Consider the following 18,495-nt stretch of genomic DNA (forward strand, 5'->3'; position numbering starts at 1 on the left):
AAAGTAATTTTTTGTTCTTTATTTTTATTTTTTTTATTATTTTTTAAGAATTTATTTATTTATTTGACAGAGACAGCCAGCGAGAGAGGGAACACAAGCAGGGGGAGTGGGAGAGAGAGAAGCAGGCTCCCAGAAGAGCAGGAAGCCCAATGTGGGGCTCGATCCCAGGACCCTGGGATCAGGCCCTGAGCTGAAGGCAGACGCTTAATGACTGACCCACCCAGGCGCCCCAGTTTTTTGTTTTTTAAAGAATAAATAGGTAGATAGTGATCAAGTGTCTGATCAAAATGCATCCATATGTGCTTGCCTACAATTAACATTGACCCTGACCAACAAGTTTGACTCTGGGGATTTTTAGTATATGTGGCTACTTCAAGTAGCAAGATGGTAGGAATAATTATCAAAGAAATGTAAATTACATTCATTTTTCTATGGATTTGAAAATCAGTAATCGTATATGGTAATGTTGTAAAGCGAAGTATGTTGCTAAGATTTCTTGACTGTGCTAAACTAGGTTTTTTTTGTGTTTTTTGGTACTGTTTTGTTTTTTTAAATAAGCTGTATGCCCAACATGGGGCTTGAACTCACAACCGTGAAATTAAGAGTTGCATGCTTTACCGACTGAGCCAGCCAGGTGCCCCTAAACTAGTTTTATTATAACTTCTTTCCAAGGTTTCACACGGGATGTTATAGGCAGCACCTGACAATTGTTTTTATTTTTATTTTATTTTTTTTTAAAGATTTTATTTATTTATTTGACAGAGATAGAGGCAGCCAGCGAGAGAGGGAACACAAGCAGGGGGAGTGGGAGAGGAAGAAGCAGGCTCATAGCAGAGGAGCCTGATGTGGGGCTCGATCCCATAACGCCGGGATCACGCCCTGAGCCGAAGGCAGACGCTTAACCGCTGTGCCACCCAGGCGCCCCATGTTTTTATTTTTTTTGCACCTGACAATCTTTGAGCAAATTCCTAAAGTCTATTACTTTTAATATTCATATGCTATGGATCCTTGACCTGGAATGCTTAAAATCAAGCAATTATTTAGCTTCTTTAACTCTAAAAAAAACTGATGAAAAGTGTATCCAAAATCATAAGTAGTCTTATTTTATTGTAGACTGAAATTTTGAGTAAGCGAGTGAACCATAGTCATTGTAGGTATGGTACATTAATTTTTTATTTTCATAGTAAAGTTCCCAAACCCCTGCTAACAGCTGAATACTTCTGGTTAAGAAAGCACATGACAATAAAATGGTTAACCAAAATGAAAGTTACAAAAGAAAGTGAATTTTGTAAAAAGGTGGAAAGGTAGTTAAAGATTCATAGGAGTCAGTGAGTCCTATCTCTTTTGTTTGCCTTTCTGGACCATTGTTACCTGGGGAGCTGGCAAATGAGACATCTCTGAGCACACCAGCACAAGCAACTGAAATGACTCTGGAGAATATTTGTGGGGTTGAGGATGAAGATCATCACTGGTAGAGAGCTATTACAATTTTACACTGGGCCGCAGCGCCTGGGCGGCTCAGTCAGTTAAGCATCTGCCTTTGGCTCAGCTCATGATCCTGAGGTCCTGGGATCCAGCTCCGTGTCAGGATCCCTGTTCAGTGGGGAGTCTGCTTCTCCCTGTCCCTCTGCTGCTCCCCCTGCTTGTCCTCTCTCTGTCAAATAAAATCTTTAAAATAGACAAACAAAAAAACCAACTTCACACTGGGGTTCTTGGTATTAAACAAGGTAGTGTTTAGTGGAATAAATGTTTTCAATGTAACTGTTATTTTTAATCTAATGGTTTTTTTCTTACCTGATTTGTATCATTAGGCAAGAAATTTTCGGGAAGACCCATGTGTACATTACTAACCAACAAGAGGTATGAGTTGCTGTATAACTGTGGCATTCAGCTTCTTCACATTGGAAGACCTCTTGCTGCCTTTGAGTGTCTGATTGAAGCTGTTCAGGTTTATCATGCAAATCCCCGCCTCTGGCTAAGGCTGGCTGAATGCTGCATTGCTGCAAATAAGGGGGTGAGTGCTCCTTGGGTATCTTTTTGAACGTATACCCTCCCCCCAACTTGTTACATAGAAAGCAGAAATTACTTGGAAACACACAAGACCTCATTCCCTTTATAACTCTCAGGGAATTTATAAAGATAGTCTGTTGGACAAAAGATTTAATTTCTTAAAGTCATTTGTTAACATTCTGGCTCTTAAAGTATAGCAGCCTGTATCAGCAGTCACATTAAAGATGTGAAGCCAGCGAGAGGGTCATATCTGTTGGAACAGTGGTCTGCTGGGGCAGGGGCCATATCATCTGCTGGCCTGAGAATGGTATGTGCACCAGGTGGTTAGAGAAGGACTAAGACCATGAGTGTGGAAAGAACTGTATAACACTGCATTTCCTTCAGTTCTGAGGGGCTTTACTTTTGATTCAGTAAAATGGTTCAGAGTTCATGGATTATCAAGCTGTCTCTCACACCTTTGTCCACAGTGACTGAGAAATAGGCCAGGTTACGTGGGTGTCCTTGCCCAGATTATCTGCACATGGTGGTTCGTGGAAGCCTTTGGAATCTCAAGTGGGGAGTGGTCAGTGAGAGTAGGAGAAAAGTTGTATCAGAATTACCAGTTGCCTGTACCACCCCATTTCCTACCCACCCCCCACCCTTGCTGCGCTCTTTGGCTGTGTGGAGATTGGGAGGCCTGGCACCTGAGGTTTGCCTGCCATAGGTGATATAGATGTTTTTGCACTCCTCCTCCTGCTGAACAGCACTTCCTGAGAAACAGCTGCAAAAACTAGCATTTAGAAGTATGTTTGCCTGGTATTTTTCACACATGATATTTAAGTAGTTTATGATTCGGGTATACCACTGGGGAAAGAGATAAGTGCTATCTTTGAAGGGCTTTAATGATTTATTTAATTGTAACTTGCCTTTTAAAAGACTTCTTTCTTGGGGCTCCTGGGAGGCTCAGTCGTTAGGCATCTGCCTTCGGCTCAGGGCCTGATCCCAGGGTCCTGCTATTGAGCCCCACATCAGGCCTCTCCGCTGGAAGCCTGCTTCTTCCTCTCCCACTCCCCCTGCTTGTGTTCCCTCTCTCGCTGGCTGTCTCTCTCTGTCAAAGAAATAAATAAAATCTTTAAAAAAAAAAAAAAAAAGACTTCTTTCTTTCTTTCCTTTTTTTTTTTTTTTTAAGATTTTATTTATTTGACAGAGAGCACAAGCTGGGGCAACAGGCATAGGGAAAGGGAGAAGCAGGCTCCCCACTGAGCAAGGAGCCTGGTGGGGGACTTGATCCCAGGACCCTAGGATCATGACTCGAGCCGAAGTCAGACACTCATCCAACTGAGCCATTCAGGCACTCTAAAAGAAAACTTTCGTATTGGATAGTTCTTAAGTTAACTGACAATTCTAGGCAGTATTTATACTTTTTAAAACAAGAATCTCTAGAAATTGCTTATTTTCTTTAATCCATTCATGAATTTAAGTGTTGGAGGCCTCTCATTTGGACAGTTATTGGAAACCAGGGAATTAGATCTTCCTAGGGGTAGAGTAATATAGTAAGGTTTAATATTTTCTTTTAAAATTACTTATTTTTAGAAATAGTACCTTTAGGATTGTCTTCATTCTGTGGATTTTATTATGAAGTCCCCTTCCCCCCATTTTCTTGTACAAAGTTCTAAATTTCTAATTTTTTTAGAAGATTTTATTTATTTATTTTGAGAGAGAGCGTGCGCACACAAATGGGGGGAGGGGCAGACGGAGAGGGAGAAGCAGACTCCCCACTGAGCAGGGAATCCGATGTGGGGCTCGATCCCAGGATCCTGGGATCATGACCTGAGCTGAAGGCAGACACTTAACTGACTGAGCCACCCAGGCGCCCCATAAATTTCTAATTTTTAAAAAATAGTGGTGGTGCCCTGGATGGCTCAGTCAGTTGAGCATCCAACTCTTGGTTTCCGCTCAGGTCAGGATCCTCAGGGTGATGGGATGGAGCCCTGCGTCCAGCTCTGTACTCTGCAGTGTGCAGTCTGCTTGGGATTTTCCCTTTCCATCCTGTGCCCCACCCCGCTGCTCATACGCACGCTCTAAAGTAAATAAATAAAATCTCTTTTAAAAATGGTAAAGATGATTTGGTTGCCATAATTTGGTGAATTTCAGAATGCTCAGTTTGTGCTAAAATAGGAATTTGCCAAAAATAATTATCTATATCTATGCTTCTCCTCCTCCTAAAAAGGATCTGAAGTGCCCAAAAAGATAGTAAAAACAACCCCCAAAATACTCCTGAGTAAAACCAGAAAACAAAATCCCAATAAGTAGAAATTACAAACTCCAAATAAAATTCCATAAAATGTATTTAGTCAGTATAGAAGGAATGCTGAGCAAAGCAGTTTGTATCTTCAGAAATAAATTCATTTTGGACTCCTGGGTGGCTCAGTTGGTTGGGCATCTGTCTTTGGCTCAGATCGGGATCCCAGGGTTCTGGTATCGAGTGCCGCATCGGACTCCCAGCTCAGCAGAGAGTCATCTGCTCCAGGTCCACCCTGACCTGCCTCCCCTCCTCCATTCTCTCTCTCTCTCTCAAGAATGAATAAAATCTTTAAAAAAAAAAGAAAGAAAGAAAGAAAGAAATTCATTTTGGGGGCACCTGAGTGGCTCAGTTGGTTAAGCATCTGCCTTTGGCTCAGGTCATGATCTCAGGGTCCTGGGATGGAGCCCACATTGGGTTCCCTGCTCAGCAGGGAGTCTGCTTCTTCCTCTGCCCCTCCCCCCACTTGTGCATTCTCTCTTGTTCTGTTCTCTCTCTCTCAAATAAAATCTTTAGAAATAAATAGGGGCACCTGGGTGGCTCAGTTAAATGTCTGCCTTCAGCTCAGGTCATGATCTCAGGGTCCTGGGATCCAGCCCTGCATTGGGCACCCTGCTCAACGGGAAGCCTGCTTCTCTCTCTCCCACTCCCCCTGCTTGTGTCTCCTCTCTCCCCGCCATCTCTCTCTCTGTCAAATAAAATCTTTTTAAATAATAAATACATACATATATTTTTGAATAAAAACAACCAACTTAATTGTCAAATTTGGTGATGCTAAGGAGATTATGTCCCATTTATCTGATGCACATTTCTTCAGACTGCTTTTGGCAGATGCAGGGCTTATGCTTACTTGGGTAGGTATAATATATGAGAGATCTGCTAATTACAAAACATAGACTTAATTGTAGGGAAAGTATTTAAGCAATTTAAGAATAGGCTATTAAAATATATCAATAAAATGTACCATTTATTTTTCTTAGTTCTGAAATTCAGATATGTTGAGTGCTATTGCTGTTATGGCACTATAAAGTAATATTTTAATTACATATGATTCTTCTACATCATGACTCAGTCTGAGACACTTTCCAGCTATTGGTGTATTATTGAAAGTGTAGTTTATTATTGTGGATTTTTAGTTCCATTCCATCTTTGTTTTCATCTGTTGCATCTTCAAATCTAGCCATCCGATCAGCTTATATGACCTTAAGGATCAGGAAAGAACGTATGGATGAATCATCATAAATTATCACTACCACTAGGAAAAGAAGTCAGAATGGAAGTCCCTCCTAGTAGTGGTTCAGAATATCCCCTTTCTGTGATTTTTCATTAATATATCTTGGCTGCCTCCTTGATAGAAAGAAAATTTCCAATCAGAGAGGTGCCTGGGTGGTTCATTCGGTTAAGGGTCCAACTCTCGATTTCCGCTAAGATCATGATCTCACAGTTGTGGGTTCGAGCCCTGCGTTGGGCTCTGTGTTCAGTGTGGAGTCTGCTTCAGATTCTCTCTCTCTCCCTCACTCTCTCTGAAATAAATAAAATCTTTTAAAAATTTTTCAATCAGAGCAGTTTTGTTATATTTTTTAAGCATGTTGTATTTTTTAAGCACTATGTAATATTTTCTGTTTAAAATGAATATGCATGGGGCGCCTGGGCAGCATAGTCGTTAAGCGTCTGCCTTCAGCTCAGGGCGTGATCCCGGCATTATGGGATCGAGCCCCACATCCGGCTCCTCCGCTAGGAGCCTGCTTCTTCCTCTCCTACTCCCCCTGCTTGTGTTCCCTCTCTCTCTGGCTGTCTCTGTCAAATAAAATAAAATAAAATAAAAATCTTAAAAAAAAAAAAGAACAAAAATAAAATGAATATGCAGGTGAATCCGTGTTTTATTAGAAGTCATAAATAGAAGTACAACCATAATAAACTTATAGTGGGCGCAATAAATAACAGTACAGAAACATTATGCTTGGAGGAGGACTTTTTGTGGGACAGTTTAGCTCTGTGAGTTCATATTGATTGGCTCCAGTTTATACCTGCATATGAGAGTCTGCCTGACTTTATATGACTACCTGCGAATCCACCTGCAGGTAACTCAGAGACTTTGGGTGAAAGGGAAGATAAAGGCAGTTGACATCATCAAGTTCCCATAGTAAGATGATGCATCTTAGTGAAATATCCTGAAAAACTATATATGTGTAAGTAGCTTTTACTGTTTTCAGTTTAATGTTTTAAAAAGGGCTTTAGGATTTTAATTTTCTAGAAGGCAAGAATTATGCCGATGTAAATTTTAACATATAGCTTGTTCGAGTTTATAAATTGTTGACATTTTAATGCTTTCAATGAAGAAGGACAAGATTTGTGTTTTAAAAAGTGGAGCTGCTTCCTTTTTCCATTGAGATTTTGTGGCTCTCTTATGTTTCCTTATTCTGATGTCAAAGTGCCCATAATACGCAGCATGGTCCCTGGGATGTAGAATGTTCTAAGTAAATCATTCTAAATAAATGCTTGAGTCAGTCTTGAATTGCCTTTTTTCCTTAGAATTACCTCAAGCTTCATATTAAAATACAGCAATGCATCACAGACTTCCCGCTTCATGCACTAACTACTCTTCAATATGGAACATATTTCTCTTCACATTGATGGATCTTAGGAACTTTCTTGGAGTAACTGGAAAAGTATTAGATCATTTTTCACATCCTGTCTTATAATTGTATTAAATTAATTGGAAATTATTTGTATCTTACAGACTGCTGAACAAGAAACTAAAGGCCTTCCGAGTAAGAAAGGAATTGTACAGTCTATTGTTGGTCAAGGCTATCATCGTAAAATAGTTCTGGCATCACAGTCCATACAGAATACTGTATATAAGTAAGTATTTTGCAAAGAGAAAGTATAGATACTTAATATTGTTTCAAATAATGTTATTTATGTGTAAAAATATGCTTAAGACTTATCACTTCATAGGAGGAACCACTTTGTAACTAGGTTTTATTATCTGACATATTATTGAAAGTGTAGTTTATTGTGGATTTTTAGTACATCTGTGCTGAAACTTGATGGCCTAAGAGACCCTGGTCTATTTAGTACCATTATTCAAAATGTCCAGAAGAGGGCATCTTGATGTTTCCTTTTTATATAATTTATCATTGATGCTTTTTTTTTTAGTTATTTCCTTATAGTCCCTAAAGCCAATTTTTAGTATATAGAGAGAAAAGTACTAATACAGAAAGTAACCAAAGCATTATGAAGCCGTCACATGTAAACCTTCAGTTGAATAACTTTTAAATATGAACATCTTTATCTTGTATAAAGATTCCAATTTGGAGTTGCTATTATTTCTAAAGTAGTAGGCGTTGTAAAAAATTTGCTGTGTTTTTTCTTTTCCAAAAAAATAAAATTGTTCCACTACCATTTAAAAGTTCTCCCAAAGTTTTAAAATAGTAACTGGTACACAATATTTTGGTCTTAATAACAGATTTTTTGTTTTTAAAGACTTAAGATAAAAGATCATTTTCCTACATTTTCAAAATTATTACTACTTTTCCCCTTTTTTTCCCTAGTAAAGCTTAGTTTGGTGTATTGAACCAAGAGAAAGTTATATAAAATCTCAAAAGAGGGGCGCCTGGGTAGCGCAGTCGTTAAGCGTCTGCCTTTCGCTCAGGGCGTGATCCCGGCGTTCCAGGATCGAGTCCCACGTCGGGCTCCTCCGCTGGGAGCCTGCTTCTTCCTCTCTCACTCCCCTGCTGTGTTCCCTCTCTCGCTGGCTGTCTCTCTGTCACATAAATAAAATCTTAAAAAAAATCTCAAAAGAATTACAAGACAAAAGTTAAAAATATAGCATTTTCAAGAGCAAGGATCAACCGAAACAAGGCTCAGATGTGAAAATCTACTTTCTTTCCAGTTCCTACTATACTTGCGCTGGCCCTCAATACGGATTTTCCTTGTCTTTAGCTCTTTTGTTACGTTAATGTCCACACTGCAGATAACCTTCAAGTTGGTTTCCATCCTTAGTCCCATTCCTAGAGATACAACTTCCGTGATGTGTATACTTGCAATATATTATGCATACTTTTTAAATCTTATATTAATATTTAGGATTTACGTTCTTTAGGATTCTCTTATAACTGCTTATTTTCAAATTTCTACCTGTTGGCAAATTTTCATTTACAGTTATACTGGTTTTATTCCAATAATAGAAAAGTCTTATTTATTTCTAAGTTATTTACTTAGCTGATTTGGTTTTTGGTTGTTTTTTGTTTTGTTTTGTTTTGTTTAAGTGATGGACAGTCTTCAGCCATTCCTGTAGCCAGTATGGAGTTTGCAGCCATTTGTCTTAGAAATGCCTTGTTGCTGTTGCCTGAAGAACAGCAAGATCCGAAGCAGGAAAATGGGTCTAAAAATAGTAATCAATTAGGTGGGAACACGGAGAGCAGTGAAAGCAGTGAAACTTGCAGGTATTCTAATCCCCTTGGCCTCATTTGGTGAAACCCTTCAGGACTTCATTAGTAAGCCTCTTTGTCCTTTAGATGAATTCCTAAAATCTTGAGCCCTTATTTCCGAAATCCCCTGTTTTGAATAATAAGAAGGGAAAGTATGAATGTTAAGTATTTCTGGAAGAGAGAAATGAGAGAGGAGAGAACCTTAGAAGAGAAAAGTGGAAAGAAACAGCTTTTCATTGACAGGAGGAATAGTTGTAAAGAAATCCTGTTGCTCTCAGAGACAGCACTTTGTTTTTACGTTCTCCATACATACCATAAACCATTAACCACCAGAATATTTCTATATTAATTTCTAGTGTTATTGTATAAATTAAATATTAATCTCTAAAAATTAAGAGAGCTTCTGGTAATAGTAAAACACCATTATATATAAAGTTCTTTTTATACATGGCACCTTTAAATTCAAGTCTTTCATCCCTGCGTTTTTTTCTTGATTATGATAGAAATAACATTTATTAAAGAAAATTTGAAACAAAATTGTGGGGGCTTTTTTGTTTTTTCCTCCATCAGGGGTTTATGTTTTACTGTAGTTGATAAAAAGCAATCAGAAGACCAAGAAATGTGAAAATACATGAGTGGTTTCTTTTGTAGTGATATTGTTTGCAGTTAGAAATTTTTAAAAGCAGTGTTGTGTACTGGAGGAAAGAAACTGAAATATAGTATAGCTCTACCACATCGGTGATACCAATTACTAAGCATTTTGCATTTGTTGTTTTTGGCTCTTGTATATGTTTCGCATAAAAAATGGCATGGGAGTGGGTTAGGGAAACAATTTTATATTTAATTGTTTATTTGCTCTTTGTAATTTAGAGTCTATCTTTATTTTAGCGGTAAAAGCCATGATGGAGATAAGTTCATTCCAGCTCCACCTTCTTCTCCATTGAGAAAACAGGAATTAGAAAACTTAAAGTGAGTATCTGAACAAAATTAGTATAGCATCTATTGCACATTATTTTTAATCTTCTTTATTTTGTTAATGTTATGAATTATATTGATGGAATGTCAAATGTTACACCAACCTTTAAATCTTGTGTTTAAACCCCAGTAGTCAGAATGTATTAACTTTTTTTATAAATTGTTGGATTCAATTTATTAATAATTTTTAAGAATATTTGCTTCTCAGGTACCTGGCTGGCTCAGTTGGTGGAGGATGCAACTCTTGATCTCGGGGTTGTGAGTTTGAGCCCCACATTGGGTAGAGACTACTTAAAAATAAAATCTTAAAAGAAAGAAAGCTGTCTTTCATATTTAGCCACATAATCACCCCTTTCGGCAGATCCTAGTTTCCATAACATTATCATTTCCCTTCATTCTGAGGCTCTCCTTTCCACATTTCTTGTAATACAGGTCTTAATTTTCCTAGGTTGTTGTTTTTTTTTTAACTGTTTAAATCTGTAATTGTCTTTATTTCATCTTCATTCTTGCAGGATATTTTCACTGAAGACAGAACTCTAGGTTGGTAGAGTTTGTTTTTCCTTTCAGTCAGCTCTTTGAAGAGGTCACTGCATTATCTTCAACCTCTGTGATTTCTGATTGGAAATTTATACTCATCGTACAGAGGTGCCTTTTTTCTATCTGTAGATTGTCTCTGTTTTTCAGCAATTAGACTGATGAGTCTGAGTGTGATTTTCATTTATTTTTTTCCTTTTTTTTATAATAGTTTTTATTATGTTACGTTAGTCACCATACAGTATATCCTTAGTTTCTGATGCAATGTTCCATGATTCATTATTTTCATATAACACCCAGTGCACCACGCAATATGTGCCCTCCTTAATACCCATCACTGGCCTATCTCAATCCCCCACCCGCCTCCCCTCTGAATCCCTCACCCGCCTACCCTCTGAATCCCTCAGTTTGTTTCCCAGAGTCCGTAGTCTCTCATGGTTCATTCACCCTCTGTTTACCCCCCCTTTAGTCTTCCCTTCCTGCTTCTACCAATCTTCCTGCTATGTATTATGTTCCATAAATGAGTGAAACCATAAGATAATTGTCTTTCTCTGCTTGACTTATTTCACTTAGCATAATCTCGTCCGGTCCCATCCATGTTGCTGCAAATGTTGGGTAATCATTCTTTCTGATGGCTGAGTAATATTCCATTGTATATATGGACCACATCTTCTCAATCTATTCGTCTTTTGAAAGGCATCTCGTCTCCTTCCACAATTTAGCTATTGCGGACAATGCTGCTATGAACGTTGGGGTGCATATGGCGCCTCTCTTCACTACGTTTTTATCTTTGGGGTAAATACCCAGTAGTGAAATTGCTGGATCATAGGACAGCTCAATTTTTAACTTTTTAAGGGACCTCCACACGGTTTTCCAAAGTGGCTGTACCAACTTGCATTCCCACCAACAGTGTAAGAGGGATCCCCTTTGTCCACATCCTCTCCAACATTTGTTGTTTCCTGCCTTGTCCATTTTTGCCATTCTTACTGGCGTAATGTGGTGTCTCAATGTGGTTTTGATTTGAATTTCCCTGATGGCCAATGATTTTGAACCTTTTTTCATGTGTCTGTTAGCCATTTGTATGTCTTCATTGGAAAAGTGTCTGTTCATATCTTCTGCCCATTTTTTTACTTTATTATTTGTTTCTCGTGTTTCGAGTTTGAGAAGTTCTTTGTAGATCTTGGATACTAGTCTTTTATCAGTACTGTCACTTGCAAATATCTTCTCCCATTCCGTGGGCTGCCTCTTAGTTTTTTGGACTGTTTCCTTGGCTGTGCAGAAGCTTTTGATCTTGATGAAGTCCCACAAGTTCGTTTTCTTTTGTCTCTCTTGCCTTTAGAGATGTATGAAAAAAGTTGCTGTGGCCGATGTCAGAGAGGTTGCTGCCTATGTTCTCTAGGATTTTGATGGATTCCTGTCTCACATCGAGGTCTTTCATCCATTTGGAGTTTATCTTTGTGTCTGGTGTGAGAGAGTGGTCAAGTTTCATTCTTTTGCATGCAGTTGTTCAATTTTCCCATCACCATTTATTGAAGAGACTGTCTTTTTTCCACTGGGTGTTTTTTCCTGCTTCGTCAAGATTAGTTGCCCAAAGAGCCGAGGGTCCATTTCTGGGTTCTCTATTCTGTTCCATTGGTCTGTGTGTCTGTTTTTGTGCCAATACCATGCTGTCTTTGTGATCACAGCTTTGTAGTACAGCTTGAAATCTGGCAACGTGACTCCCGCACTTTGTTTTTCCTTTTCAACAATTCCTTGGCAATTCGGGGCCTTTTCTGGTTCCATACAAATGTAAGGGCTGTTTGTTCCAGTTCTTTGAAAAATGTCATTGGTATTTTGATCGGGATGGCATTGAAAGTGTAGATTGCTCAGGGTAGCTAGCATAGACATTTTAACTATGTTAATTCTTCCGATCCATGAGCGTGGAATATTTTTCCATCTTTTTGTGTCTTCTTCAATGTCTTTCAAGAGTGATCTATAGTTTCTAGAATATAGATCCTTTACGTCTCTGGTTAAGTTAATTCCGAGATAACGTTTGATTTCTGGTGCTATTGTAAATGGAATGGATTCCCTAATTTCTCTTTCTTCAGTCTCATTGTTCGTGTATAGAAATGCAACTGATTTCTGAGCATTGATTTTGTTTCCCACCACATTACTGAATTGCTCTATAAGTTCTAGTAGTTTGGGGGTGGAGTCTTTTGGGTTTTCCATATAGCGTATCATGTCATCTGCGAAGAGAGACAGTTTGACTTCTTCTTTGCCGATTTGGATACCTTTTATCCCTTTTTGTTGTCTGATTGCTGTTGCAAGGACTTCTAGTACTATGTTGAATAATAATGGCAAGAGTGGGCATCCTTGTTGTGTTCCTGATCTTAAGGGAAAGCCTTTCAGCTTTTCTCCATTGAGAATGATATTCGCTGTAGGCTTTTCATAGATGGTTTTTATGAAATTGAGGAATGTACCCTCTATCCCTACACTCTGAAGGGTTTTAATCAGAAAAGGATGCTGTATTTTGTCAGATGCTTTTTCTGCATCAATTGAAAGGATCATATGGTTCGTGACTTTTTTTGTTGATATGATTTATCACACTGATTGATTTGCGAATGTTGAACCACCCTTGCATCCCAGGGATGAATCCCACTTGGTCATGATGGGTAATCCTTTTAATGTACTGTTGGACCCTATTAGCTAGGATCTTGTTGAGAATTTTGGCATCTATATTCATCAGGGATATCGGTCTGTAATTCTCCGTTTTGATGGGGTCTTTTCCTGGTTTGGGGATCAAGGTAATACTGGCCTCACAGAATGAGTTTGGTAGTTTTCCTTCTGTTTCTATTTTTTGAAACAGCTTCAGGAGAATAGGTATTATTTCTTCTTTGAATGTTTGGTAGAATTCCCTGGGGATTCCGTCAAGCCCTGGACTCTGGTTTTGGGGGAGGTTTTTGATCACTGTTTCAATCTTTTCATAATAATCGGTCTGTTTAATCAGTTTTTTCCTGTTTCAGTCTTGGTAGTTTATAGGTTTCCAGGAAGGCATCCATTTCTTCCAGGTTGTTTAATTTATTGGCATAAAGCTGTTGATAAAAGTTTCTAATGATCCTTCCTATTTCATTGGTGTTGGTTGTGATCTCTCCCCTTTCATTCATAATTTTATTAATTTGGGTCCTTTCTCTATTCTGGCCAGTGGCTTTTCGATGTTATTTATTCTTTCAAAAACCCAGCTTCTAGTTCTGTTGATCTGCTCTACTGTGCTCCTGGTTTCTAATTCATTGATCTCTGCTCTAATCTTGATCACCTGCCTTCTTGTGCGTGGGTTAGTCCTGTTCTTCTGTTCCAGCTCCAGCTTCTTGAGGTGAGAATATAAAAACTGCATTTTAGATTTTTCTATTCTTTTGAGTGAGGCTTGGATGGCTATGTATTTTCCCCTTAGGACCGCCTTTGCAGTGTCCCATAGGTTTTGGACCAATGTGTTTTCATTTTCGTTGGTCTCCAAAAATTGCTTAATCTCCTTCTTAATTACCTGGTTTACCCAATCATTCTTGAGCAGGATGGTTCTTAATTTCCAAGTGTTGGAGTTTCTTCCAAATTTTTCCTTGTGATTGAGTTCCAGTTTCAAAGCATTGTGGTCTGAGAATATGCAGGGAATAATCTCAGTCTTTTGGTATCAGTTGACACCTGTTTTGTGACTCAGTATATATGGTCTGTGCTGGAGGAAGTTCCATGTGCATTCGAAAAGAATGAGTATTCTGTTGTTCTTGGGTCTAGTATTCTGTATATATCTATGAGGTCCATCTGGTCTGTTATGTCATTCAAAGTTCTTGTTTCTTTGTTGATTTTCTGCTTAGGTGATCTGTCTATTGCTGATAGTGGAGTGTTGAGGTCCCTACTATTAACATATTTTTATCTATATGTCTCTTTATTCTGGTTAAGAGTTGGCTTATGTATCTAGCTCCTCCCCTGTTGGGGGCATAGATATTTATAATTGACATAGCCACTTGTTGGATACATCCTTTCAGAATAATATAGTGTCCTTCTGTATCTTTAACTATAGTCTTTAGTTTAAAATCTAATCTGTCTGATATGAGAATTGCTACCCCAGCTTTCTTTTGAGGTCCATTGGCATGAAAAATGGTTTTCCATCCCTTCACTTTCAGTCTGGATGTATCTTTAGGTTCAAAATGAGTCTCTTGTAGATAGCAAATGGATGGGTCATGTCTTTTTATCCAGTCTGCAACCCTGTGGCATTATGGGAGGATTTAGGCCATTCACATTGAGAGTGATTATTGAGAGATACGATTTTAATGATGTCATGTTTCCTGTGAAGTCTTTGTTTCTATAGATTGTAAGTTTCTGTTCTGTATCACTCTTGGGGCTTTTTTACTTTTATAGAACGCCCCTTAATATCTCTTGTAGGGCTGGCTTGGTGGTCATGAATTCCTTCAGTTTCTGCCGACCCTGGAAGGTCCTTATCTCTGCATCAATTCTGAATGACAGCCTTGCTGGATAAAGGATCCTTGGCTGCATGTTCTTCTCAGTTAGAGCTTTGAAAATACCCTGCCAACCCTTCCTGGCCTGCCAGGTCTGTGTATACAGGTCTGACGTTATTCTGATATTCTTCCCTCTGTACGTAAGGATTTTCTTCCCCCTGGCTGCTTTCAATAGTGTATCCTTGGATCTATTATTTGCAGAATGCACTATGACGTGACGTGGTGTAGGTCTGTTCTCATTGATCTTGGGAGGGGTCCTCTCTGCCTCTTGGACACGAATGCTTGTTTCCTTTGCCAGATTAGGGAAGTTCTCAGCTACAATTTGTACAAATATCTCTTCTAGACCTCTCTCTTTCTCCACCCCCTCAGGGATGCCGATGATTCTGACATTGGAACGTTTCATTGAGTCAGTAATCTCCCGTAATCTACATTCTTGAGATTGGATTTTTTTTTTTTTTTTGAGATTGGATTTTTTGAGCCAAGTTTCCGTTTTTACTTTCTCTTCTACCATCCCGTCTTCCAATTCACTAATTTGTTCTTCTGCCTCATTTACCCTGGCCGTCAGAGCGTCTAGTTTAGACTGCATTTGATTCATAGCATTTTAATTTCTGCCAGATACGCTCTCATTTCTGCCCTTAGAGATTCTATATTCTCGTTAATATTTTCGTTAATAATTTTCTCAAGCCTACACATCATCTTGACCATTATTACTCTGAACTCCATTTCTGACGATTTGATTACATCCATATCCATCAGTTCTGTGGCAGAGGCCACAGTCTCTGTGTCCTTTCTATACTGAAGGTTCCTCCTTCTTGTCATTCTGATGAGGAGAGGTTGCAGGGATGCCCAGAGCCCAAATTATTGACCAGGACTCAGGCAGTGTGCACTTGTTTTATAGGGACCTTAGGGATGTGGGCTTCTTGATTTTTCACCCTGCCTTCTGGGGGAGGGGACTGCTGCGCTGATACTCAGGCAACCCTGTTTGGGTAGAGTCTCTGTGTCCCCTGCGAGGGGGGATGGGGATGGGCAATGTGAACCGGTATTTCCGGGCTTTTGTTCTGTGTCGGCTTCTCCTGGCAGCTTTCTGTGCCTTTTCTGAGAGTCAGAGCAGCAGTGGCCGTATCCTAGCCTCTTTTAGAACAGAGATCACAGACTGCTCTCCACTGAGCTCTCTTGGCCACTTTAACTCTGTTCTCATCGGTGCTGCCAAAAACCTCGCAGCATCCTGGGATGTGCACCCCATAGCCACTCTCCCAGCCCTTGCTTCCAGGGCTGGCACATCTCTGTCCTTTGTGCTTCTAACACCACCAGCCACCCCCGGTTGCCATGTGCACTCCTGAGCTCCCTGTTTGGGTGTGGTTCGCGCGTGCGCTCTGGAGCGCTGGTTTTCCGTCTGGTTCCGCGCTCGCTCCTGAGCTCCCGGTTTCAGTCTACTTCAAGTGTGTGCCCCGGACTCCCGGTTTCAGTCCGGTTCCAGTGAGTGCTCTGGAGCTCCAGTTTTCAGTCTGGCCACGTGCACATTCCCAGGCTCACGGTCTCAGTCTGCTTTCTCCTGGGTACCGGTCCGCGAGTCCTGCCCATCCCCAGTGCAGGTGGCTACTGCTTCCCGGTGCCTAGCGCGGCGGCTCCCTCCCCCTTCCGTTTATCTTCTGCTATCTGTGCACGGATTCACAGCTCCCCGTTTCATACCTCAATACTCAGCACTGGAGATGTTCCTTTGTAGAGATCCAGATGTATCTACCTATGTCTCAGGCTGATTTCATGGGTGTTCAGGATGCTCTGGTAGATATCCAGCTCGATTCACAGGGGACCAGCTGAAAAAAGGGTCCTCTACTCCTCCACCATCTTTTCCCCCTCCGATTTTCATCATTTAAACTCTTGTCTTGGAGTTAGCTGACTTTAAGTCTATAAATTTATCTTTCAACAGATTTGATACAATTTGACTGTAATTTCTTCATACTGGTTTTGGAGCTAGGCTGAATCATATAGCATTACTTTGAAAAATGATTTCAGGGGCGCCTGGGTGGCTCAGTCGTTAAGCGTCTGCCTTCAGCTCAGGGCGTGATCCAGGTTCCCTGGGGTCGAGCCCCGCATCGGGCTCCATGTTCCGCTGGAAGCCTGCTTCTTCCTCTCCCATTTCCCCTGTTTGTGTTCCCTCTCTCACTGTCTGTCTCTCTCTGTCAAATAAATAAAATCTTTAAAAAAAAAAATGATTTCAATAATAGAACTGCAAATTAAAATGAGAAGAAAGCCATTATTTCTTTTTTTTTTTTTTTTAAGATTTTATTTATTTATTTGACAGAGAGAGACAGCAAAAGAGGGAACACAAGCAAGGGGAGTGGGAGAGGGAGAAGCAGGCTTCCTGCCGAGCAAGGAGCCTGATTCGGGGCTCGATCCCAGGACCCTGGGATCATGACCTGAGCCAAAGGCAGACACTTAAACACTGAGCCACCCAGGCACCCTGAGCCATTATTTCTTTCATCATTATATATATATATTTTTAAGAGCCATGATTTCTTGTGTTTTTGCCTACTGCAAAAGAATGACAGAAGTACATTTAAACATATATATGTTGCTGGTAGTATTATAAATTGATGGATTACTTTTGGAAAACATTTCATTTATTCCCATTTTTTTTGGAACAAACAGTGCTAGCCTTGTGAAAGGTATTGGGGAATTAGAGGAAAAACACACTGCCTTCAAAAGCAGATGTTGAGGAGCACCTGGTGGCTCAGTCGGTTTAGGGTCAAACTCTTGATTTCAGCTCAGGTCTGATCTTAGGATTGTGGGTTCAAACCCCATGTGGGGCTCTGCTCCTCCCCCAGCTTGCGTGCTTGCTCTCTCTCTCTCAAATAAATCTTTTAAAAAAAGAAAAAGCAGATGGTAGACACTTAGGAGAAAATGATATTAATTAGTAGCTTAGTTATTAGGTGGTGAAATTTGGGGTGTCTCTTTTTTCTTGTGATATTTTATTACCCTGAGAAGTGAAAAATGACCTCACTTTAAAATTTTGCATTTCTTTCAGTCTGCTCAAGGTGCTCAATCTGATGCCAAGATTTACTGATGGCTTGTATTTCTTTTTCTGTGAACCTCCTGTTTGTAGAATTTACCATTTTCATATTGGGTTTTTCATCCTTTTTGTTTTTATAAGAGTTCTTGTCTGTTACAGAAGTTCGCCTTTATTATTTCTGACATTGTTTATGACACTTAGTTGTAAACAATTTCATAAGTATTCATTTAATGTGTAGAAAGGCCTTCTTGCCTCTGAGGATGAGAGTATAATTCACCCATGTCTTCTAGCACTGTCACAACCACAAATCTAAATTTCTGTTTCATCTAGAATGTATTTTATAGAAATGAATAAGGTAGGGATCTATCTGTACTATGTGTAATTTTTCATAGTGTAGTCCATTTGATTAACTTCATTTAACTTTCAAATAAAGCATGAGACAAAACTATGAAATGTTAAGATTTTATGTCTAAACAGTTTTAAATTACATTTTTATAAAATAACATGTATATGTTTATTTGTATAAAAAATTTGGAAGGATCTATGTCAAAACCTTCATGGTGGTTATCCCTGAATGGTGGAATAACTGGTGATTTTTATTTTCTTATTGGATACCTAGTTTTTCTCTTTAAAAAGGAAGATATTTCATTAATGTTATTGAAGCCCCTCATTTGCATGCCTAGTGTTTTTGGAGGAAGATTGGCCAGAGGGATGTGTCCTCCTCTCTCCCTCTCTCTCTCTCTCTCTTTTTTCCATTTAAATAAAGAT

The 18,495-nt window shown here is 39.5% G+C and overlaps 1 protein-coding gene across 6 annotated transcripts in view; it reads left to right on the forward strand.

The window, feature by feature from the left end:
* The window catches only part of CNOT10 (CCR4-NOT transcription complex subunit 10), a 79,939-nt gene that overhangs the window by 38,073 nt on the left and 23,371 nt on the right, over positions 1 to 18,495 (forward strand). For all 6 annotated transcript variants that reach the window (XM_026496688.4, XM_057315923.1, XM_057315924.1 and 3 more), the window contains 4 exons: positions 1,812 to 2,014; positions 7,032 to 7,153; positions 8,563 to 8,739; positions 9,613 to 9,693. In XM_026496688.4, coding sequence (XP_026352473.1) covers positions 1,812 to 2,014; positions 7,032 to 7,153; positions 8,563 to 8,739; positions 9,613 to 9,693 — 583 coding nt within the window. The remainder of the gene's footprint in view (positions 1 to 1,811; positions 2,015 to 7,031; positions 7,154 to 8,562; positions 8,740 to 9,612; positions 9,694 to 18,495) is intronic.

This window comes from Ursus arctos, unplaced genomic scaffold (genome assembly GCF_023065955.2).
Source record: "Ursus arctos isolate Adak ecotype North America unplaced genomic scaffold, UrsArc2.0 scaffold_20, whole genome shotgun sequence".
In the NCBI taxonomy this organism is placed as follows: domain Eukaryota; kingdom Metazoa; phylum Chordata; class Mammalia; order Carnivora; family Ursidae; genus Ursus; species Ursus arctos.